The 23,561-nt window shown below is 36.5% G+C and overlaps 1 protein-coding gene across 1 annotated transcript in view; it reads left to right on the top strand.

The window, feature by feature from the left end:
* STX18 (syntaxin 18) overlaps positions 1-23,561 on the top strand; it is a gene marked incomplete at its 3' end in the record, with an annotated part of 68,264 nt that overhangs the window by 17,497 nt on the left and 27,206 nt on the right. Inside the window, exon 2 of the mRNA XM_081999739.1 lies at positions 17,523-17,590. Within this exon, the coding sequence (XP_081855865.1) occupies positions 17,523-17,590 (68 nt within the window). The remainder of the gene's footprint in view (positions 1-17,522; positions 17,591-23,561) is intronic.

Raw genomic sequence — 23,561 nt, 5'->3', positions numbered from 1 at the left:
ACACTGCCTAAAAGATTTTCTGCCGTGTATGTTGCACATGCTTTATATTTGTAATGTAAGAGAAAAACGGTCAGTACTATTATTTTTAAAAAAACTACTGTGTTTTTAGTTTAATGGAAAGGGAAATTTTAAAAGTGAAAGTATTTGTCCTTTGTGCTTCAGGGGATATTTTTGTGTTAATTTTTCAAACCAGATTAGTGAAATCAGCTCTTATGATTGATCATACGTTCTCTGCCTTGGAGCACATGCTGCGAACCAGGCGGAGGAGAGCACGCATCTTTTAACTGCCTCTGTCCAAGTAAATGTATTTAATTTTCCTTGTAGGATCACTTTTAAATCTAAAGGCAATATTAACTATATTATAATCCCTGGACTTGACTTTGGTAAAAAATGGTGGTTCTTCAGGAGTCACCCCATTTTCTCCTGTTTCACTAATTTCAAAGGAGTAGCTTGCTTTTGCCTTCATTTGTTACTTCCAACTCTTTTTTTTTTTATACTTTTATTTCTGGCTCTGAGTGTTGTATTTCATCACAGCTCTGTTGAAATCTCTCTCACAATTTTTGTCATTGATTTCTTATTGTTGGTATTTTCTTCTTCATTTGCATTCCATTTGATTCCTTTGTTAGTGTATTTGTTTCCTCATTTTCTACCAGCACATATTGCAGGATTAATAGTTGCTTGTTTATTTAAATGGTAAGAAAACTTTAACTGCAGGAAGGATAAATTGGTTGCCCATAGATATCTAGTTAGTTGTTTTACTTTTTCTGCAGCAGAAGGCAGGCTTATTCTTTCTGTTGCTCTCTAATTTGTCATGTAAGACCAAGAAATTAAAAGGAAAAGGGCAGTCCATGTGAAACTCTAATCTATATAATTAATTTTTCCTTTGTCTTTTTTTCTTCTCTTGTCCAGCTGTTGCTTTTTGGACTTTTTCCTTTTCTTGACTCCATTCATATAATTAATTAGTATTAATAATGGCTACTACTTAAGCAATAAAAAGATGCATGCAATCGTTGAAGCTATGCTTTTTTCTAAAGAGCAAATTCCTGAAATCAGTTTAAATAAAAGAAAAATAATGTTGAGTTACTTGATAAAAAGTTACAGTTCAGCTAATTTGAAACAGTGCAACTAAATGTAACTAAACAAAGCTGTGTTAGTAAAACTTTTTATTTAGACAACAGTTTTTATTTTCCTTCTCTGCTTTTCTATCATTAGCCATTTTTGTCTGTCTCTTCCATGTTTATTGATGCTCTAGTCATGTCAGACAGACACTGGAGTTGCTTATTGCAGAAACAGTGTTTGAATCATTATGAAGGGGACTGAAGAACATTCAGGTCAAAAAAGAAAAAAATACCTTCAAACTGGTTTAGATACCGTGTCTTTCAGTATCTGCACTGCTGCTATACAGTTACACAGCTCTACAGTACATGCAATAATACGCTTTTTCTTTCGTATAATATTAGAGCTGCAGGCATTTGCATTTGTGTGTTTCTGTGGGGAAAAATTATGATTTTGGGATGCTCTGGTTCTAATGCTGATGTGCTAAGGAGTAAAACATGCTATTAAAAACATGAGGTCCCATAAACCCTCTCTTTGCTAGCATATATATAGCATATAGTGTTTTGTTCAGGCTATTTTAAACACTTTCAAGGAGAATATTTTACATCCTAATAGATTTAATTATGTATTGGGGGGGGTTGTTTCTTCCCCCTATTAAGTGGATTTTTACGTTTTATTATTCTAAATAAGGATACCATTCTTCCAAGTACATGCTAGCTCTTGTGTCTCTGGTATCTGTCTCACATTTGCATTGAAAATATAATTATTGCTTTAGCCAGGATGTATCTTGTGTTTTGGTTTTCTTCATTCTCTACCAGACCATCCCCTTCTGCTGCCATTTTTATTCTCTCTTCCACCTTCACTACTTCCCTTCTTTCACTTTTCAGTGTTGCTCTTATTTTTTTACCTCTATGCCGCAGTGACCTTTACGAACTCCTGTTCTATCTACTCATACAGTCAGATATCTGCTTGATATTTACCAAGTAATCTTGACCAGTCTCCTTGTGGTAAATTCTCTTCCTGGTATTAATTTTTCATGTTTTAATGGTGACTCATAGCCTTAAAATCTTCATCTGAAAGTTACTAGTGAGATAGTTCCTCAGTGGGGAGGTAAATCATATTTATCTGTCTCTCTTCCTAAATACATCATGCCAGTGCATGGACAGAGTACTGAAATACTGATGAAATGTATTTCAGTAATGCGGACTCATCTGTAATGCAGAGCAGAACTGTGGAGCGGTGGTATGACATCTGTAAATCAGATGTTTGTAACCCAAATAAAACCTGGAAAATGTGGTATCACCTCTGTCCTTGACATGAGGGACTGTTCACAGAGTTCATATAAGAGCTGTGAAACATTGGTGTGGCAAATTGCTGTAGCATTTTACTCTAACCTTGAGTGAAAATAGTATACAAACCAGTATCCATCTTACAATAGATACTCCTCTTTCTGCATATGCACACCTGCTGAAACACAAGCATTTTCTGTTCAGTTGTTTTCTTATTTCCCCCGCAATGTAGCAGCATTTAGCTACTGCAGCCCAACCTGGGCAATCTAGTTGTCATGGCAAAAGACAGAGAGGTAACATTGATTTCTTCACCGTGTACACGTTGGCGAAACACAATGAAACTGCTCGATGGACACTGAATCTTAATACAGAGCTTCTTAGTGACTCTTACGGCTTAATCTGTAAAGGCATAGACAAGTTTGTAAGTGTTTACTTGTTGACATAGTGGTGTTTTAGTTACTTGATTGTTCCTTCTTGCTCTACATGCTACAGCGATGCCCATATGTAGATTAGCAGAAAGTTGTGAAAAGTAAGGCCTCTACGGAAACTGTAACATCTTTGAAATGTTCATGGGCCACAAGGTGTTGAAAAACTGCACTATTGCTTATAAAATAGATCTTTAAAAATCGGGGCTAGGGGGAAGCAATCCCTGTTTTATTCTTTCTAGAAGATTGTTTCAAGTAAAATCAGAACTCAAATTCATTTTTCAAAGTAGTGTTTTAATAGATTTTGTCTTCTGAAGCTCTTCTGGTGCATCAGTTTACAGAATAAGCACAATCTCTTTTGTCCCCTGCTAGTTAACATGAACTTATCTCAGTGAACTTAGGTGCTGGATAACTGAAGTGCACTGCAAAGTGCTTGTGAACATAAATCTGTCAATAAACGTAAGATGTGTCAGTGTGTGTTTCACCATCTTGCTTCCTAAGATTGTCTCACAGCTGGCTGGGTGATCAGTTATATTTATAGTCACATAGTAATTTCAGAATGGAGACAGTGTTGCCTTCCTGAGCACCCATGAAAATAACTGTAGTTTACAGCCCTTTCTTGGAGGCCCTTTGGAGTTGACTACTGGCTGAAACCTAAGACTTGATACAGCAGTAGACAGTGGTGGTATGTCTCAGTGCAGATGCTGTTTCCTTTTATTTCAGCCAAGCCTTTTTTTTCCTCTTGTATGTCTCTGCAAAGTTTTTGACTTAGGTTTTTTAGCTTGTTTCTGTGTTCTCTCCCTATTTGCACATTGTGTATTTTCTTTTCTGTGGATGCATACCATCAAAAAGCTACCTCCTGTGTTAAGTTGTGGCTTCCTATGAGTTTGAGGCTTTGCAGACATAGACATAATGCTTTCAGACTTGAGTAATACATTGCAGGGAGAGGTAGCCTATTAGAGTAAACAGGTGAGTTAGCTAGGAGACAGGAATGGACTTTTTTATTATCAGGTGTCTTACATGGCCTTGCAATGTTCACTTCTGTCTTCTTTCCCCTTTGTGTTACAGTCCAAGTGTTTGTATGTCCATGTGAGCCTTGAGTTTGTCCGAGTCTCCTAGATCATTCTCCATTATGGACTGGAGTAAGAGAAGGAGACCAGAAGCTTGTAACTCCCATGTTAGAGAGGTGGTATCCCTGGAAACATTCAAGGTCAGGCTGGATGGGGCTCTGAGCAACCTGCTATAGTTGAAGATGTCCATGCTTCTTGCAGAGGGGTTGGACTAGATGGCCTTTAAAGGTCCCTTCCAACCCAAATTATTCTATGATGCATTCTATATTAGCTTTGGTTAAGATGATGCGTATTCATGTGTGTTATTGCACAGTTGCTTAGGTTGCCCCAATCATATCCAAGTTTCTTTTTTGCTGACTAATAATAGTGACATTGCAAGAGCAAGCATCGATTTGGGCCAGTATGCTTCAGGCCCTAAATGTGTGCGATTTTGACATTTTTGCCATTGCTGCTAAGGAGCGTTGCTAGATACAGAGTTTTTTGTAGATCTCTCCTTGAGGTGCTGGTGAGAGGAACCTATAGTACATTCAATGTCATTGAGCTTTGGGTGCAGCTGGAAGAAATAGAAATTTTTCCCAGGAGGGTGCATGTGTGTTTGGGAGTGGGGGGAAGATAATGAGACCACACGATTTACCTTTTCTGCAAGACGAAAAGGTTACTTTGCTGGGAAAAGTCATCTACATTCTGTTTGAGAGAGTTGACTTTGGAGGGAACTCATGTAAAACATTGTCAGTGTGCCATTTCATTACCTTTGTTTTCTTGATGGTACAAGCTAAAAGCTGTTGTGAGTAACACTTTGGCTTGTGGTTGTGAATGAAGAGCCAGGTTCAGGTTTTGCTCGGATGAGGTTTTACAGAGGAATCTACAGACAAAAGTAGTTAGAGTAAAAAAGTAACATTGCAGATTGTCATCTGGTTGGATTGATAGGGGCATTCTGGAACTGTTCATACACTGGGGTAGAGAATGTCATTATTTTATTTATTGACAACAAAAAACTGTTCTTTGAAATCAGTGCTTTTGTAAGGGTTGCCCTTTCACGTTCATCTGTTCACTTCGCTCTTTAAAAGACAGTCAAGGAGGTAAGGGCAATGCCATTCTGGAAACTCATCTCTATCACAGGCAGTGAGAAAAAAGTAAAGTTGGAATAATGTTCTAAATTATGGGAAATACTATGTTTTTCTGCTGCAAGTATCATAGCAGCTTGCTGGTTTTCAAATAGCAAAGCTAGACAGTGAGTCACCCCATGTAGACGGGCTTTCTGAGGGCTTCAGAGTTGTTACTTGTGGTTTATGAACAGTTACTGTCATTCTAGAAACTTCTGGCTCTTAAACAGCTTAATTTTCTTTCTTTCTCTTCAGTTATATATATATCTGTCATGGTATCATAGATAGAATTGGGGTTATAATAATAATAATTTAGAGTATAGAGTTTAGAGGTTAGGTTTGTAGTTGTAAATAAGGCAGAATTTTATTATTTTTTTGATATGGTCTGATAATTTCCTATTGATATGACTGATGGAGGCTTTAGAAGAAGGCCTTATATACAGGTAATGTAACAGCTAGAAGTGGCACATAATAGTTTATTATAATACATACGGCAATTAAATAAATGATCTGTTAGGTTGTATTTCTTTTGATAAAGATTCCTTCTACTGTATACTTGTATATTTTTCACAACTTCTGTTAGATTTATGTGGCTGTTATGGGTATTCCCGCAGGAAACTATTTCAATTTACTGTGATGTGAAAAATTTTGTAGGTTTTGGACGATGATTTCTTGTTTTGATGTTATATTGTGAAGCATATCAGTGTTTCCTCATGTGAACTTCAAGTTCTTTTCCTTGCTTTTTGAAAACACAACAAATGCTGATGCTCTTTTAGCTCTTACTTAACTGAACTATAAATATTTAATTATTTTAACCTTGAAGTTCTTTAGGCATTATTATTGTTTTTGAGGGTCTGCTTGCTGGAATGTTTCATGCAACCTTGTAAATACTCTTAGTCTATAGGAAACAGGGTTTTTATCTGAACATAATGTCATTTGCTTTTTAAGCTGTGCTGACGTATAAAAATGTTTCCCAGTTTGTACTTTTTTTCTTCTCTGCTGTTCCCAAACCTTTTTTATGAAAAACTCATTAAAAAAAGTTGTGCTGTCTTCTTGTTGGCCTCACAATGTCATAGCAGTTTCTCATGATTGCTTTTATCATTAAATATCATTACATTTAACTTCAGCTTCTTTAATCTGAAAAGTCTTTAGCTTTTTTCTTACTGATTGATATCTATCTCGAGTAAAATGAAAATACTGAGAAATCTGAATGCTTTGTTCAAATTGGTTAAGTGAGTATGATTAAGTTGTACGAAGTAGCCCATCAAGTAAAATCTTATGACTGCATACAAAGCTTTCTCTTGAATTAAAAAACTAGAAACCTAACTTTCATTTGTAATAGCAGTGTTCTGATTTTCATTAAATAAATTATGTTTTATTCTACTTTGTTTAAACACAAGATTAATTTCTATGGTTACAGGGGATATAAATCTCTAGATTGCTTTTAAAAGGGATTGTTTATTCAGGAGAGGGCTGAGTCTCTCCTTAAGAGAAACTATTATTTAATTTTATTTTTGTAAGTTTAAATGCTTAAAAATATTTGTAATGATACCTCAAAGGCATCATAAAAATGTAAAAATAATTATACTCTGAAATTACCAAAATTACAGGAAATGGACATTTCAAAAAATCTTACTGAGATTCATTGCTGAGAAAAAGTGAGAAAGGAAAAGTGCCTTACTTCACAACTTAAACTCTTGTCAGAAGTTTATGCTTTCAGTGATTAAAAATATACTTTTGAATTGTCAGCATTACTTAGATGTAAAAGAATACCACTGATTTCCCTTTTATTTACGGCTAAAGCTTACTGCTTAGAAATTCTGCAAGCACTTTCTTGGGAGAAATTTCTACGTGACTGTCTACTGGAATTTTTTCAAGTAGAAGTTATTCTCCCCCATGATTTGAGGGGAGCACTTTTTTCATAGGCCAAACCAGTTGGCAAATACCCTTGGGTAGATTGAAACCAACATGAATAGCATTTTGTGGTGAACAAAGTCCAGAGACACCTTTTCATGCTACATCATATGTTACCTTGGGAAGCTAATGGTCATTTGGCAGTTAACTTAATAGAAATACGACAGAGCGATGTACTCCAAAGGACGGGATTTTTCTCAGGCATTATGGCTGGACTCTGGTCATGTCAGAAGATTCTTGAAGTGTGCACAAAGGTGCCTTCGTTCTCAGTGATACTTTTAGGCCAGCTTGTGCTCTGGTAAACTTCTAGCCCTTGCTATAGAATTTAGAACCTGTCATGGTTTGCCTTAATTATCATTTTATAAGACACTTCTATTGCTTAGAAAGGGGCAGGGTGGAGGGAATGGGATAATATTAGCAGACTGGATTTCAGACTGACTCTGTTAGTATCCCTGTCTAGTCCAAGATTTATTAAAAGGATTATTATTTTTTTTTTCCTACTGTTGTTTTCCTCTCCTTGTTTTAGCCAAAATTTTTACTGTTATAAGGACTAGTGGAAAAGAGTTATTTTCCCCAGGGATGGAGGAAGGATTTCTCTGGTTCCGCTTCCTAGATGCTATAACAGAAGAACAGTAGCTTGCTCAGAAAGTGCAGCAAAGCAGTCCATTTGAAGTGGGGCGGCACTGAAGAGATCTGTGTGCCTGATTGAGAAACTTTGTCTAGATTTACCGAAGATGTGAATAGCCTCTCTCAGTGTGCCACTCCGCATCAGCCACATAAGGGCTTACAGTGACCAGGTGGCCCAGTGAGTTCCTAAGATTTAGGGCAGATGATCCAGGTCTTGGGGTTTCCTGTTACATGAGGGGTAGGGGGGAAAGGGCCCTTTGTCTTCATTTTTCTGCCAATACCTTAAAGCACTTGGATGAAAATCTTCATGTGTACAGAATGAGCTTCTTTCCAGCATATTTATTTATTTGCTTTTGTGCCTGATCTATATGTGTTCTTTAGATAAGGAATTGTAAACTTCTCATTTTTGACTTGGCATTTTCTTGGTCCAGCCCGTTGTTTTAGTGGGGGAGAAACTTAGTATAAATGCTAGGGAAACCATTAAAGTTATGTTTCATCTGTGCAACACCAATGAAGGTGTTGGAAGATAATGAAAGGATTTTTGCACTAAGAGCACTATTGTACCGCTGATGAAAATCCAGAAAAATACTTGAACACTGAAACAATGATGCTTGTCCCCCTGGATTGTATTTGACAAAGTGGTAGGATTTTGAGACAGAGTAAGTGCTGTGTCAGTTCGTGCTGCAGCAGTGTATAGGTGTATTAGTGTAAATACCTCAAAAATGTTGAACTCTGAATGAAAAGGGCCTGGCAGAGGAGCGTGGGACTGTGGCGTGCGCAAGGGAGGCTGCGGTCCGGCTGCGGCTTCAGTAGAGAGCACGTCGGCACAGCTGATGCCACAGGCTTAACTACCCTGGTGCCCTGTGATGGCTTCTGCTGAAGCAGCTTCAGTTTCGTCCCGAAGCAAAGCACACGTAACTCTGAATTGTACTGCAGAAACTTGGATTCTGAATTTCATAGTGATGGTCAGACAGAGTAACCTTTTATTACTGTGTATCTGTTAAATGAGACTGGAAATCTCTTTATATCGTAAAACATCTTTGAGTCATGAAAACATAGTACTAAATGAGTTCAGACTGTGAGAAAAAGGGACAAGAAAAATATCTCTTACAGAAAGACACAAGCAAAGCTGAATGCAGTTACTGAATGGTTGTAAATAGAGCGTTTTGAACAGCAATGGTAAAGGCCAATTATTGCAAATATGTGTTTTGACCAGTTTACTTTTATCTCTCAACCAAAACATTCCCCACAATTGTTGTGGGGTTTATATTTTAGTCAATGAGGTTTTGGATGATTGTGTAAAAGTATAAACGTTAAAGAAAGTTATGATTAGAGTTGGACAATAAACAAGAAAAAGGGAAATAGTAAGTTTTATTAAAATCAGATGTTGCCTTTTTTTATTGAAGTATTTGTTGCTACAGAATAAATGAAGACTGGTTACTGAAAACATTTAGCGTGACATTACATTGTAGAAAGCCTATGGTTAATTTTTTCTGACGGCACCTCATGTTCCTCTTGACTTTATACAGACCATTTTTGGAATATTTAGGTGTGTATTTAGATTCTGTATGTGCACATATCAAACCAGTGTGTTCCTGCAAGACCTAAGAAAAACAGTGACAATTAACACAAGCCTCTTTATCTAAAATTCTAGATGTATTGCAGTATTCTGGTTCAGAATTGAAATTCAGTGTTTATAAGTAGTTATCCTACAAAATAAGATTATTTTTTTCTGTATTTATAAGTGCCTGAAATACAAAGCATTAAAATGGTTTTAAGAATATACCGTGTACTTTAAAAAAAATACAGTGGCTTCAAAATAACTTTTCTTTACAGTTCGAGTTTGCTGTAGGTACCATACACATTTTTAAAACATGCTGCAACCCACCTCCAAATAACACCCCAGTAAAACCTTCATCCAGTTATAATACTGGGTACTTTCAGTCTTCATTGTGGTCAGTGGGGAACTGGAGCTTTCGAACTCTTAGTTCTTAATTTTGCTTGACTCCTATTAGAAGAGTCTTGAACCACACAAATGGTTTGCAATTGTGTCACAAAATTCCAAAAATAATTTCTTCATCATGCACTTGACCGAATCTTATACCAGCTCTGGATTATTTTTAAGGAAAGCATGATAAGATGAAATGTGACGTTTTTAGGCTGATAGTGAGTTATTTACTACCAAATTTTCCACAAACAAACAGTGAATAAAAAATAAAAATAACCAAGTGTGGATCTAGAGTGCACTTTAGAGGCTGAGTGGTTCAAATGTGAACTGCCAGCAGCAAAAATCAATAAGAGACAATTTTTTAAATATAGACAATATTTATAAATATATGCTAAGTAAAGCGGAAATTAAAAACCAAAATATGTCCTTTAAAAGCAAACTGTTTTTTTTCCTCACTGTGCAAGACAGTGCTTTTTTTACTTTCTCCTTTTTGCTAGTTTGATATTAAGCAAAAGGAAGCATTTTCCGCTCCAGACCAGGTGTTAGGAAATTGGCTTTGCTTCTTACTACAGTTTAGAGGTTTCTTAATCGGTTTGCTAATGACCACTGAATACTGCCTGTGGTATTCTGCAAACGGGTTTTATCCTCCAGTATCCCACAATGGCTAATACAAATTTTTGCAGCGACTCCTTAAAATTTTACTTTGGTTTTTCAAAAAAATACTGTGTTCTTTTAAATTATTGATAATATTAAGAATTTTATTTTTTAAATCTTTTTAAAGTTTTGGACCATCTTTACCTTGGTGAGTCAAAATGCCTCAGTTTTTATTTTCATGGCTTTTAAATTCAATTTTGAATGTTCTTATCCCATGTACCACACATCTATTAATACGACACCCTCATTCTTGGTTAGGTTAATTCCTTTGCTCTGAATGCCAGATTACTAAAATGTTTCCCTGCCCGTTGCTGCTGCTGTAACATATATGCTGATGTAAAGCAGAAACTGAACAAAGTCACAGTTTTCCTGAGATTAGAAGTAGCCAGGCTGGCTGTCTCCTTGCCCGCTGCTACCCGCTTCCAGCGTTGGGCCACCCCCATGCCACAGTTTAGATATTATTTGCTTTTTTGGGTTTCAGATTACGAGAGCAATTGATCTGCGTGACCTATTTTAGAAACTTTCACATTTGCTGGGGAAACTTAAACCAAATGTATCCCCTCAAGAGACAAATCAGCTGAAGACTGGCCAGTTGACATTTGGAGGCAGCCAGTGCTCCTCTGCAATGAATTCTGGTAGGACAGCACCACCTCATGGCCTCCTACTAAGTCACCATCCAAACCCCTTTATATAGCAGGTTTCACACTATTACATTCAGAGCCAAAGCTCTTTCATGAGCTGTATTTTTAAAAAGTTCGTAACCCTATCTACTCAAAGGTAGTTTGTAGTGGAAAACTTCTCCATAGGAGTCATTTCTGCATCAAAATTTTTTTAATTAGTGTTTCCCAACACTAGTTAATAGTTCAGGTAAGAGCCCAAGCTCATAATTTTACAATTTATTTAATATGAATTTGGTTTCTGCTTATAGTATCTATTCAGTTTGGGTTTTATTACAGATTTTTGAAAATGCTTGCCTTCATTACATGTACTAACCGTGGAGAATGTCCTCTTTTTTTTTTTTTTATGGTTGCTATGGTTTAGACATTGGAAACAGTTTTTTCTGTACTAAAAACAAGTTTATGTTCTTACGCCAATGACTGTATCTTCTCCTAGTACTGAGACTGTACTTTTTTTGGACAGAAACTGATGTGCAGTCCCTGTACATCACCTAATGTCTTACTGAAATTCTTCCATTTCTTCTGAAATGGGCAGTGGGTATGTTTGGGTTGACTGTATATTTGGAATCGAAAACATGATAGGTGTCTAGATATTAGTATTATAACAATCTTAAATTTTCTGCTCTTTGCAGAGGAGATTGTAGAATGTAGTCACCTTTTCATGTATCTGTAGATGGAATCTATTTGGGTAAGACATTTGAAGATCAGGTGCTTTTGGACATACTGAGGAATCAAATGTAAAACTTTTTTTTTTTTATGGTTAATAAGACACTTCCATCAGCAGTGCTTGTAAATGCTGCTGGATTGACAGTAAATGCTGTGTCTCTTACGACTTTTGCAAGAGCCTTTTTATTATGTTTTGGTTTTAAGTATTTTTAAAGCTTCCTTTAACAAAGTACGTCTTTTAAAAATTCAGAGCAGCAATATAGTGCCAAGTGTAACAGTCAATTTTATATGGTAATAAATAGTTACTTATTATTCTGGTGGAAGAGTAAACGATAAAACGCCATGTTCAATTAAAATGACTATTCAGCGCTGTCGAATTCTCTCTACAATATGTCACGGGAACCTACTCCAATCATTTTAATCGTAAACAATGCTGCTGCTTCTTGCAGTGGGTTAAACGTATGCAAATTGGAACCTACTGTTTCATGAGTGATCAATTCTTTGTTGGGAGTGGAAAGAAATGTTGTATGTATTGCTAAGATACTGTAGGAAGCATAGTCAGCGTCTTTGTTCTAAAGCACATGCATCTTTTGAAGATGCTGCTTTGGAGGGAATGCTTTGCTGTTTCTCTTATTTAAAAATAAAGCCTGCTCTAAAATCATAAGAAAAATCTCTAAATAGAGGACTACCATTTCTAGTGAAGGCCCCAAGTGTAAATAGAGCTGTGCATGCCACCTGTGGTAGCAGATGGCAGCCATTCACAGCTTCCTTTTGTGTTGGACCTGCATTATATGCAATATTTGCTTTTATGTTTTAATAAGAGTTGTTTAAAAAATCTGCAGTGGAATGAGACGGATATATGCATTAAAAAGGTACCTTACAATGATGATAAACTATTTAAAGTGCAAACTGAAACCTAAAGTAACTTAAAAAAAGTTACATTACAGGCTTTAATGTGAACTTAGTGTTTCTTACTTGCGTGGTGCTGACGCTTTTGTTGCCACCCAGTGGAAAACTGCTGCTGCTTCACTGTAGAGAATCAATTGGTTTTTCATGATCAGAGCTACAGTTGGGAGTTTTTAAATAACACCTGGAGCCTCCAGCTCCAGTACGTCAGCTTAGGAGGTTATAAGTTTCTTAAGTTGTTACTAAATATACATCCTTTCATGGCAGATGCATCTTTTAGGAAGTTCCCTGCTGGTGCTGTCCAGCTTCTGCTCTCCCTTGTGCTGACACAGGTATTTGTAGAGCTGAAATGAAAAAACTGATTCTTTATATTTGGTCTTAAGTGTTAGTAACTCACATTTCCAGGGGAATAATTTAAAAAGCAATTTGTTTCAGTGTTTTGGTGTGTGGTATTGACCCTCAAGGGAGTGCCAGTGGGAATGGGAGGAGGGAGAGCCTGGAGTCTCGTAAGCGGTTGTTGTTGTCATCAGAAAGAACATAACGCTCCGTATTCTGGTAGTGAACAGAAGCTCGAGAACATGCTGTTAGTATAACGATATAACTGATGTTGGCAATATTGTGAGGAAAGGTATTTTTTTCCCACGATTCTCATAAAAATGTCAATTATATCTGGAAATTCAGTAGTGTTCTTCCCCATAAGATAAGTTTAGTTTTAATATAGTGCAAGAATGCTGCAACTATGAAGGGCATTCCTCTACAACTATGAAGGGCATTCCTCTAAGCTCTTCTATCCCTTCAGGGAAAAAAGGAAATAATTTCATTATTTCAAGGTTGAAGGAGAGGCTTATTTCTCTGCTCCAGACTTTCGGAGAAGAAAAAAGCTAATTACCAGGGGCAGAGAATGGGAACACTGACAAGGGGCCAGTATTCAGATGTGTTTGTGCTTCGTCTTCAACTTACTTTCATGTATCCTTTTGATGGCTGTATCAACTGGTGGTATAATTGTTTTGAAAACAGGCATATACAGCAAATAGGAAGTTGCAGTTATGATGAATGGGTAAATGGAGTGGAAAAAATGGATATGCTGAAATGCAAGGGGGATTTAAAATTCTTCTAGGTCTACTTGAAAAATTAATTATGGAAGATACAAAAAAAATTAGCCCAGAGGCAGTAAAAAGCAGGGGAGGAGAGAGAGACTGGCTGGCCAAGAAAACTGTTGCAGAAGGGAAGACTTTGTAGAGATAAAGTCAGGTTTGGCAAAATTCACAATGGGTTAACTAATGGTATTAAGCCCCTTAAAAATTCTTTAGCTATGTAAATAAAAAGACAATTAGCAAAAAAGTGGGTTTGTCATGCAGCTGGAGTACAGACTAAGAATAATTTAGACATGGTCTCCAGACCAAATTAATAAGGAAAAAGCCATGGACCAGCAGGGTAAAACCTAGATATGTACTGGGAACCAGAGCATGGAATTGGAAATAGAAAATTTCAGAACTTTAATGCAGTCAAATTGTGGTTGTCAGATAATGTCTGTGTTGAGTTCAGACGTAGTGGATTTGAGAAATCCCAAATTATGATGGCAGCTATTTTTAATGAAAATACATTGAATTGAAGATGGTAGGATCTGGGGCAAATTTTGTGCCTATAACTAAGTCAGCAGAGGGAAACTGATAATGGCATCAGCAGGGCCTGACCCAGAAGTGGTCAAGGATTCAGAAAAGATTTTAAGGGAAAAAGACAAATAGAAAACAAGATGCAATGCAGTGTAATTTGCTATCTTACTAAAAATAGGATGTGCCCAACCAATTTGATGCTTTAAGAAAATCTGCTTTTCCTTTGCTAAGATGACCTGGTATCTGATGGTAAAGTGACTGATGAAGTGCTAATACAAAGTCTAGAGGAGATTAGCAGAGAAAATATTAACAGAATAAGATGAATAAGCAGAAGCAATGCTTCTGTGTTGAAAGAAGTGTTGGGCTGAAGAGAGGTTAATAGTGGAATTACTTTTTGCATTCCCCAAACTTAAGAGCAGTACTAAACAAGATGAGTTTTAAAATCAATCCCAGATTAAGATGGATCGGTTAAATTCACTGATGAGGGAATCCTGAGGAAGGAGAGGGAGGAGCACGATAGGTTACAGCAAGTGCTGCGTGACTCTGGGGCCTGGAGTTGTGGGGAGAAGAAATTCAGCAGTAGAATATGTACTTAGAGACCAAAACAAAGAGTAAGCTCAAAACTAATCAATGAAAATTATATTTCCAGCTGAGTTACAAAGTAACTAACACCAGTGAATGCCCTTCTAGCCACCTGCTTTGGAAAAGGATGGATACAAACTGCGGCAAATGCAAAGGAAAGTTACAGGTTCGGCAACTTCTGAACTATCTTGTGAGAAGAAACGAAAAGCTTGGGGTTGTTTGTCTGGGGCTACAGAAGTTAGAGGGAGATAGGATTATTGATGGTAAACTTAAACACATGCAGGGAAACAGAGCTTTTAAGGTAAAGGACTGTTTTGAAGCAAGAACAGATGGATAGAAGTTCGAAATCCGTAAGCCTGGAAATTTGATGGTTCTTATTCATAATAAGAGCAGTAGGATTCTAATAAAGCCATTCTGTTGCAATAGGGATATCCTTCATTACCTTTAGGCTGGAGCTTGATAACTTTGTAAAGAGTGTATGGTCTGCCTCTGATAACCCTAGAATAATGGCAGGTTGAAGACACTGGAGATATCTTGAAGATATATATTTGTATCATCAGGAGTATTTCGTGTCTGTAGAACATGAAGCATTGTACCAAAATTAAAAATAAAATAAAATTTATATTCCCTGTTACGCTAGTGAGACCTTCTTTTTCTAAAAATTGTTTAATTTTGTTGATATGGTAATGACAAATTGAATTCCAAACTGTGCCCCTAGTACATGGTAAGAAAAGGCAAAAGAGAAACAGCAGCAGTTGCAGGATTGCAGAAGATGCTGTTAGAATTTGAGGGAAAGTAGAACAAGAAGTCTCACTTCTGATGCAAATCTTGGGAACTAAGAGCTTGATGTGAGCGTGGGCATAATGGTGTCATTCTAAATTCATGAAAATAGCTTTACAAATGAAGGAGAGGCAAAGTGGGGTCAGTGCAATTCAAACACACGATGACAATTTTAGCCTAAATAGAATGCTCTTTGTGGCTAGATGAATTAATTACTGTAAGACAGTGTTCTTACTTGTCATTCTGATTCTTTCTGCTTGTTAATCACTCCTAAATTGTAGCTATTGCAGTAATATTAAGATTTATTACTTATGAAGTTTTGCTAATCTCTTTTCTAGTTTAGTGTTTGTTCACATATTAATGTAAATGTTTTGAAATATGTTTCTTATTTTACATTTCTACTCTTTGTTGTCTGTAGTACTTTCTGCCTATTAAGTATTATTGTTCTACTGAAACACTATAACTGTTTTAAATGTTTTGCTTTCATAAGTCAAGCTTAATTTACCTATTCAGCAAATTTCATGACATGCCAAGTCTGAACTGAGAAGGAGATTACTATACAAAAAATAAGTTCCAGTGATGATGAGAAGGAACATCTGTAGAATGACTTAGCTTATTCTCTGTGCCTCGTTGATCTTGTAGTGTTTTCAGTATTTCTTTTCTTACTGCTTATGACAGTGCTAACACTTAAGGCAACTTTGGATCTACTGGAGGTACTAATAGAACTCACTTTGCTACGGATGGGATGAAATTTCCTGTCCTGTTAATCACATGGAAAACTTTAAATGTGAAAACTGGGAAAATTCTTATCTAATACAATGAGTTGTAGTAAAAATGAAAAAGAGCAAATAATAATAGGGAAATGTATGCGTATTTATTTCCACAAGGAAACATTTTTAGTTGTACAAATCACTATGGTCTTACTAAGTACATTTTTTTCTCTTACTTTTTTCAAAGAGCTGCTGATCTTTTGAAAAAAATAATTGGGGGAATTAATCTTCTATTTATCCAAACTATTCTGTGTTCTTTGTGGGTTTTTTGTTTGTTTAATTACAAGGAATTTGCATGAAAATAGGATTTTAAGACTTGAACAGCTTCTGATGCGTTTTCCCAGATACATGGAGTCAACTGTATTTATTGTATTTGTAAACTAAAACAACTATTGTTTTGTAAAATTCCTTGCATGCTTTTTTACACTGAATTATTAATGAATATTTCATAGTTAAAATGCTATTTGATTAAAAACGTTCCCCCTGCCTCACCCTCAAAAATATGTACCACTAATGTATATAATTCTTCCCTCTCCTCCTCTCCCCCATCATGTCTCCTTCAAGACCTGCAAAGGAAGTCATATTGGTAGTCATCTCATTCTGTGGCTAATTAGATTTCTGTAGTTCCTCCATTCTCCAGGATAAGAAGCATCTTATGCTACAGCAAATCTTTTAAATCAGACTACAGTTTGCAAAAGTTCTTTCAGATTTTTAGGAGTTTTTTCATCTTTTCAAAGGATCTTTCTAAAGACTTTTAATAAATAACATCAAGAGGATTTATAGAAAAATTCACAGTGAAGTAGAAATCCAGAGTGAAGTAGAAATCCAGAAATAGAAATTTGATAAGGATGTATACTCTGGCAAAACTTACTAATGATTATCAGATGATAGAGAAACTGCTTTAGTTTGGGCACAAACTTGTCGCTCTATTATGGCAAAAATAGAAAGGAGAGGGATAGCACCTTGATCTACAAGTTCTAATAACTGGACTTGAATATTTATATCATGTCTCATCAGTAAAATGTTTAAAACTTTCTTATGTGCTCTTCTAAAATGAATTTATTTTCACAAATATAAATTAGGTTCTGGATTGCCAGTTTAGATAATGTTTTGTGCTGTTATTATCATGTTTAATATTTTAAATGTTTAATATTATTCTTGTACTTAGTGTTTAGTTTATGCTTTTTGGATAGAAGACATGTATTTTTGCTACTTTTCTCTGAGATGTCCTTGCATACAACAGATCTTTTTTTAGATTGTTTTGATATATTAACTGTTTGCAAAATGTAAAAATTCTGTTATAAGAGAGTACATTTTGTGATTCTGTTTAATTACAGAATAAGTGATTTTACAAATTCATGTTGGAAGTGTGAAATACTGACCTTTAAACATAAAAGTAATCAGTTATCTGACTGAAGTTTTAATTATTATTTTCTATTTAGATTTCTCACATTGGAAAGCTGAAAGATTTTCTTCTGCAACACAGAAAGGATTACATTAATGCTTACAGGTAAGTGTGCATTGTGTTTAAATAGAATTATTTATTTTCAGATTTATAAAGTGAACGTCTTAAAAATCTTTAGGCTTAATAACTAAAAACAAAGTGTAGATTGCTTATTAATTGGCTTACTGCAAGCTACTTAAGATGAAGAATAGTGCTGTCACAAGAAGAAAGTGGTCCTAAATAAAATGAGACTCAGGATTTGAAGAAGATTTCTGGCTCTTAGGAGTGAGTTCTGAAACAAAACAACCTGGCAGTCCAAGTCCGACACCTTTAAAGGACCTGTAGAGTAGGTTTCTGAAGTGATTCCCGAGACAGCAGAATACTGGGTTCAATGATCCAGGTTTTCCCTTTCACGCTGTGACACTAACCCGACCTGTTATCAGTAAGTATATGGTCAGTAGCATCAGCCGGTCCTGGAGGAGAATGATGCAAACTCTTCAGGCTTCAGACTCTCGAATTCCAGATGAGGGACACCATTGAGAACACAGTGTCAGGGGCAGCACAGGATTTGCTTTTCTGTGACAAAAACTGTAGGCTTCAGTTCTGGTAGTTATCACTTAAGACAACTAAATGTCTGTCTTTCCCCCCCCCATCATCCCACACAGCACAAAACCCATTTGGTTGGGGTTTTGCCGGGGGGGGGGAGGTGGGGGTGGGACATATATCCAAATGAAACACTGTAGGTAAGCTTTCCTTTTTAAAGGATCTTCTGAAATTTCACAATTTCCTGTGTTGTATTTCTCCAGTCCCTCAACATAACTGCAGTGTTGCATGGGGTGTCAGCCCTGTCTGCATTCTGATTCTGCCGCAACCCTGACTAAAACTAAATTCTTGCTGCAACGAAGGTAGAAAAAATGCAGTCTAAAGTCATCTTGGGTTGAAGACACTGAGTCCCAAGTCAATTTAATGCCTTTCTCCAAAAGGCTTCACAGGTACCAAATAGGAGCATTATCCAGCCATCCATCCCCCGGGACAAGACAATAGAACAGATGAGCTGTCTGCTATTCCTTAGGCTTGGTGCATACTGGAGGAACAGTCTTTCTGAGAAACAACTTCTAGGCCTGAAATAGAAATACTATACAATGGTGTGTGTATATATATATCTCTCATATATATCTATAGTGGTATCAAAATGTGTCCCTAAGTAAGTTGCCAGAAGATTTCTGGCACCTTTTTTTTTGTTTCCTGGAGATTTTAAAAGCAGTAATTTTTTGTTTCAAAAATGAAGCAAAGCAAAAAAAAAAAAAAATTATTTTGGCATGTTTTATAAGCGTAAGGCCATGAGACCTATTTGTAATCAGTGCTGGCGAAAATGAAGCTCAGGGGTGTGGGTGTCAAGTCTGATGCGCAAGGTGTAGCAGGAACTGCCTTCCCAAGCAGGAAGGAGGAGTAGCATACAGCTACATGTTATGACTCCCTCTCTGCTGTTCAATTCCTGTTTGAATAGGTCATGAACAACACTAGGTGGAGCTACCAATTTAATACTGAAATAACTGTTTTTACTATGTGAAAACTTCATGTTGAATGCATAAGGTGAGAGACTGCAAATAATTGCAGTAAGAGCAAACAGTCAGTAGTGGTTAAATTTTTGGGTACTATTTGTGTTTTATTAATAGTAGCGTGCCTAAAATTGAAGTCATAAGCTATTTTGGTTTCCTAAAAGTTTTTTATTGTTCTTGTAAACTCCTTCAGTGATTTTTCACCCCCCCCACACCTCAGGTATTAACTGAGGAGAGGAAGAAAGAAGTGTCATTTCCTCCAAATCTCACCTGTAATTGCAGTTGATCCTGTCCTTAATGGTCAAACTTAAAATAGATACTACTGTCAAATTCTGTACTACATTGCTTATGCTGTTCTACTCTGTGGGATGCAAAGAAGATGGATCATAACATCCATGCTGATAGTCTTGCAGTTTTAGCAAATGCCTCACTCATTCTAGATGGCAGTTTTAACAACTTTTCAGTACTTAAGCTATGGGGAAAAATTTTCAAAAACTGTAATACCGTGCTGGAATTTATGTAGGAAGTTTTAATTTTGTTAATTAAATTTGACTACTCTGTATTTTGTCAATCCTGCTATTTGTTTTTCAACTGTAGCATGGTGTGTTGGTGAAATTCTGCTTTTGAGTTACCAAATTGAGTGCTGTGTAAAACTTCTTCATAATGTATTACATTGAGGTCCTTGATTGCTTCTTTGACCTTGCTTTTGCGGACTATAAATTCTTTATTAATAGAGTTTTTATTTTTGGCATACATCAAATATCCTCCTGTAGAGGCGATGTCTTTAATTCATCTTTAGAGGAAGATCTTTAGCAATGTGAAAGACAACTGGAAGAAGGGTTAATTGAATCTAAAGCCCTGACCCATTTTATCAAACTTTAAATATTTAACTGAAATACCTGAATTGAGTCCAAAAAGCTCAAGAATTAGTAATTGCTTATTCACCTTCCTTCTTGGTTTGACCGTTAGCTATAAAATATGTGAATGGCAAAACACATGAAACTAGTGATGCAGTGATCTAAGCTTACTGACTTACAAGCCATTGCACCTTTATCCTCTCCTGCTTATCAGGATTCATTTGCTTTCTCTTAGACCTTGTTTTTTGGCTTTCTGTCATAAGGAACTTTTTTGTTTTTTCTTCTTGCCTTTTTTATCCTGTCTACTGTGATTCCTCTCCTCTGGACAGAACTTCTGAGAGCTTTGGCTGTACCAGAGATGTGGATCATCTTCCATGACAGCATGAGTTACGATGAAAAGAAACTTCAAAGTGGCCTGTTAGAAAACTCTCACTTACAGAAGGGCACATATAGAAGCTCCTGCTTCAAACTTCTCTCCAAATTTGTGGTTATTTCCTGTCATTTGGCTTAAAAATTGGGAGTTGTATTTATCCTAAAATCTGTGGCAGTAATGGTGATTTTCATTTTAAGGAAAAGTAATTAATGAAAACACTGAGTAGCAAAGACTATGAGTGACTCATGTTGTTATTGGTTACACCTATTAAGGGAAGGACCAATAACTATATGTACCATTGCTTTTATATAACATTAGAGCCTTGTCTTAAATAAAAATAACTTAAATAATTGTAATTATTTTCTTGCTGGCTTCATTACATATTTCAAACCTAATGAAGCCGGTCGGGTATCATACTCATGATCAGTGAACACAGTCAGTGGCAGGGTGTTTTATAAGAAATATGTAGCTAAATCATATTGCATCATTGCTGTTCCTGCTAATAATAGCTGTTTCTGTGCTGTCACTTGTGATGTTGTTAACTGCAGTCTCACTCCAAGAATCTTGGGAAAGAAGTGAAACTCAACAATCAAGAAATGCTTTAGGACATCTCAGAGTATTTGAAAATTAATTAGTTTCTATTGGAAAATGCTCTGACAATACTTAAAACCAGCAATGGTAAACAGTATTTGGCTGTTTGTTCATATCTGGATTATGGTTTGTCTCAAGGACTTCTTCACCAGCTTTTTGAAATAGGCTTATTAAGCTTAAAGTGGTGTTTAGAAAGCACATATGGGGTATAGTCCTTGAGGAAATGTGTAAGAAAAATAACCAAGGACTTTTCCTTAAAACAGAACTGATTAACTCTTTTTTTAAGTTTATTTGATAATCACAAACGTAATTTTCAATTGATGAGTAAATATGGTAAACACTAGACATTAATATATTAAAAAATTATCCCTGCTAAATTGTGATCTTTAAGGACTTTCCCAGCAATGTTGCATTTTGATAATGATTTGCTAATATGTATCTTTAGTGAGTTAGTGATGAATAGTACCTTAAAAAAAAAAAGGTCCCTTCCTGACTCTGTAAAGTCTGAATATCAGCTTCTGTGATATGCTGATGAGACTTTATTGACTGTAGTGGAATAATTTCTCATTTATGCTACTATAATAGAAAAATGAATAGTACATTTCCTTTTTTAATTTCTGTAGAGAATTAGCTGTAAGGGTAGGTGGCTATTTATTTGTCTCCCTTTGGTCATAAACTGTTTCCAGCAGAACAAGTCGATCATCCTTCCTGGAAAGGAGAAGGAAGGGACTCTTCATTCCTGAAGATGTTAACAAGATGTGGGTGCTTTTTTAAATTTGTGTTTGTTAAGCAAACTGTGTTCATTCCTTTCAGATGAGGATTGTTACTTACTGTCGTGCTTTAGACCCAGCCGGCAACCAAGCCGGTGGGACGGGGGAGAGAATCGGAAGAGTAAAAGTGAGGAGATTCATGGTTTGAGATAGACAGTTTAATAGGTGAAGCAAAAGCCGTACACACAAGCAAAGCAAAACAAGGAATTCATTCCCCACTCCCCACGGGCAGGCGGGTGTTCAGCCATCTCCAGGGAAGCAGGGCTGCATCATGTGTAATGGTCTCTTGGGAAGACAGACACCATCACTCCAAACGTCCCTCCACCCCTTCCTTCTTCATCCCAGCTTTATATACTGAGCATGACATCATATGGCATGGAATATCTCCTTGGCCAACCTGGGTCAGCTGTCCTGGCTGCGTCCCCTCCCAGCTCCCTGTGCACCCTCAGCCTTCTTGTTAGCAGGCCAGCATGAGAAGCTGCCCTGTCCTTGACTGCTTAGCAACAACTCAAAACGTCAGCACATTATCAACATTTCCCATCCCAAATCCAAAACACAGCCTCACACTAGCTTCTGTGAAGAAAATTAACTCTACCCTGGCTGAAACCAGGACACTTACCTTCCCATTTTTAGTGTATGACTGCTGTACATTCTTTATATTCTCCCTCTTAGTCCATTTGCTGTAATGCATTCCTACATTGCTTTCTACGCTGTGCTGTGTGAGACCCTATCTTCAGTCTTTGGTAAGTTGTCTAATGTTTCATCTGTGAACAGATTACACCTTTGCTTTTTGTCATCGGCTACTTCCTGGTTTTGACCATTGAACCACCAAGACAGTTTGCACGTTTAGGTTAAGAATAGTTTTGAGGAACTAGCGATAGTGCTTTAACACTTGGAAATTTGAAGTGGCCCTCTTGGGGTTCCTCCACAGCCTCCAGTTTTTCTCTGAAGGATCTTTCAAGATTTGGACAGTTTAAAGATGAGTAGTTATTCCTACTGTTTTAATCAGACATTGGAATGGAATTCAGAGAATTCTAAATTTTGACCACAGAACACCTCATACTTAAAAGGAAAATTTTTGAGAGAAGAGCTTTCTATCTGTGATTACTAGACATCTAATTTATTGTCTTTTGCAACTGTGGGGATACTTATGTAGTTCATTAGTATAGCTTAGATTGGTTCTGAGGAGAAATTATGCTTTTTCCACGAGAAAGACTGGATGGGTGGCTTCTGATGTGTCTTCATTACATGCTTCTGTGGTCCTTTTGTACAGTTAAGTGAACATTTTATGTGTTGTTTATTGCAAATAATATACTTTGAAGAAATTATTAACAAATTATCTTTCTTTCTTAAAAAAATAATGTTGGTGCCCAGTAAATATGCCTCTTGCCCTAGCATTTATCTACCTAGTAAAGCTGGGGTGGGGCGAGGGGGAAAGCAGCAGTAAATCAGTTATGTTTGCCACTTAATAGAAAATCGTTGAATGCATACCTTATGTTTTGTGGAGTGTGTTCTCTTGCCTTAACCAATAAAAGAAAAATAACCATTAAAGGACTCTAAAAATAGTGCCTTACTGGCTCCTGTACAATGCCAGAGTGCTTTCTTGTCTTGACTTAATTGCATTTTTGCAAGAAGCGAGGCTTTGTTTGTTATACTAAGATAGTAAAACATGTAGATGATCTGTAAGGACTTTCTTCATGGAGGAATATATAGTATTTTCCTGTTGTCCAGGGAATTATTTTCAAATTATTTATCTTCTTTTTTGATTTTACTAAGTTCATATATCACATTTTAGAAATAGTAATTCTTTGTAGCAGCATTCTGGAATTTCTCAGCAATATTTTACAAAACTGAAAATACTAATTGAGGTATGCCTGTACTGCCTGT

The sequence above is a fragment of the Phaethon aethereus genome (assembly GCF_964289735.1).
Source record: "Phaethon aethereus genome assembly, chromosome: 4".
Taxonomy (NCBI): domain Eukaryota; kingdom Metazoa; phylum Chordata; class Aves; order Phaethontiformes; family Phaethontidae; genus Phaethon; species Phaethon aethereus.
The sequence above is the reverse complement of the archived record's forward strand: the minus strand, read 5'-3'. Positions and strand labels throughout refer to the sequence as shown.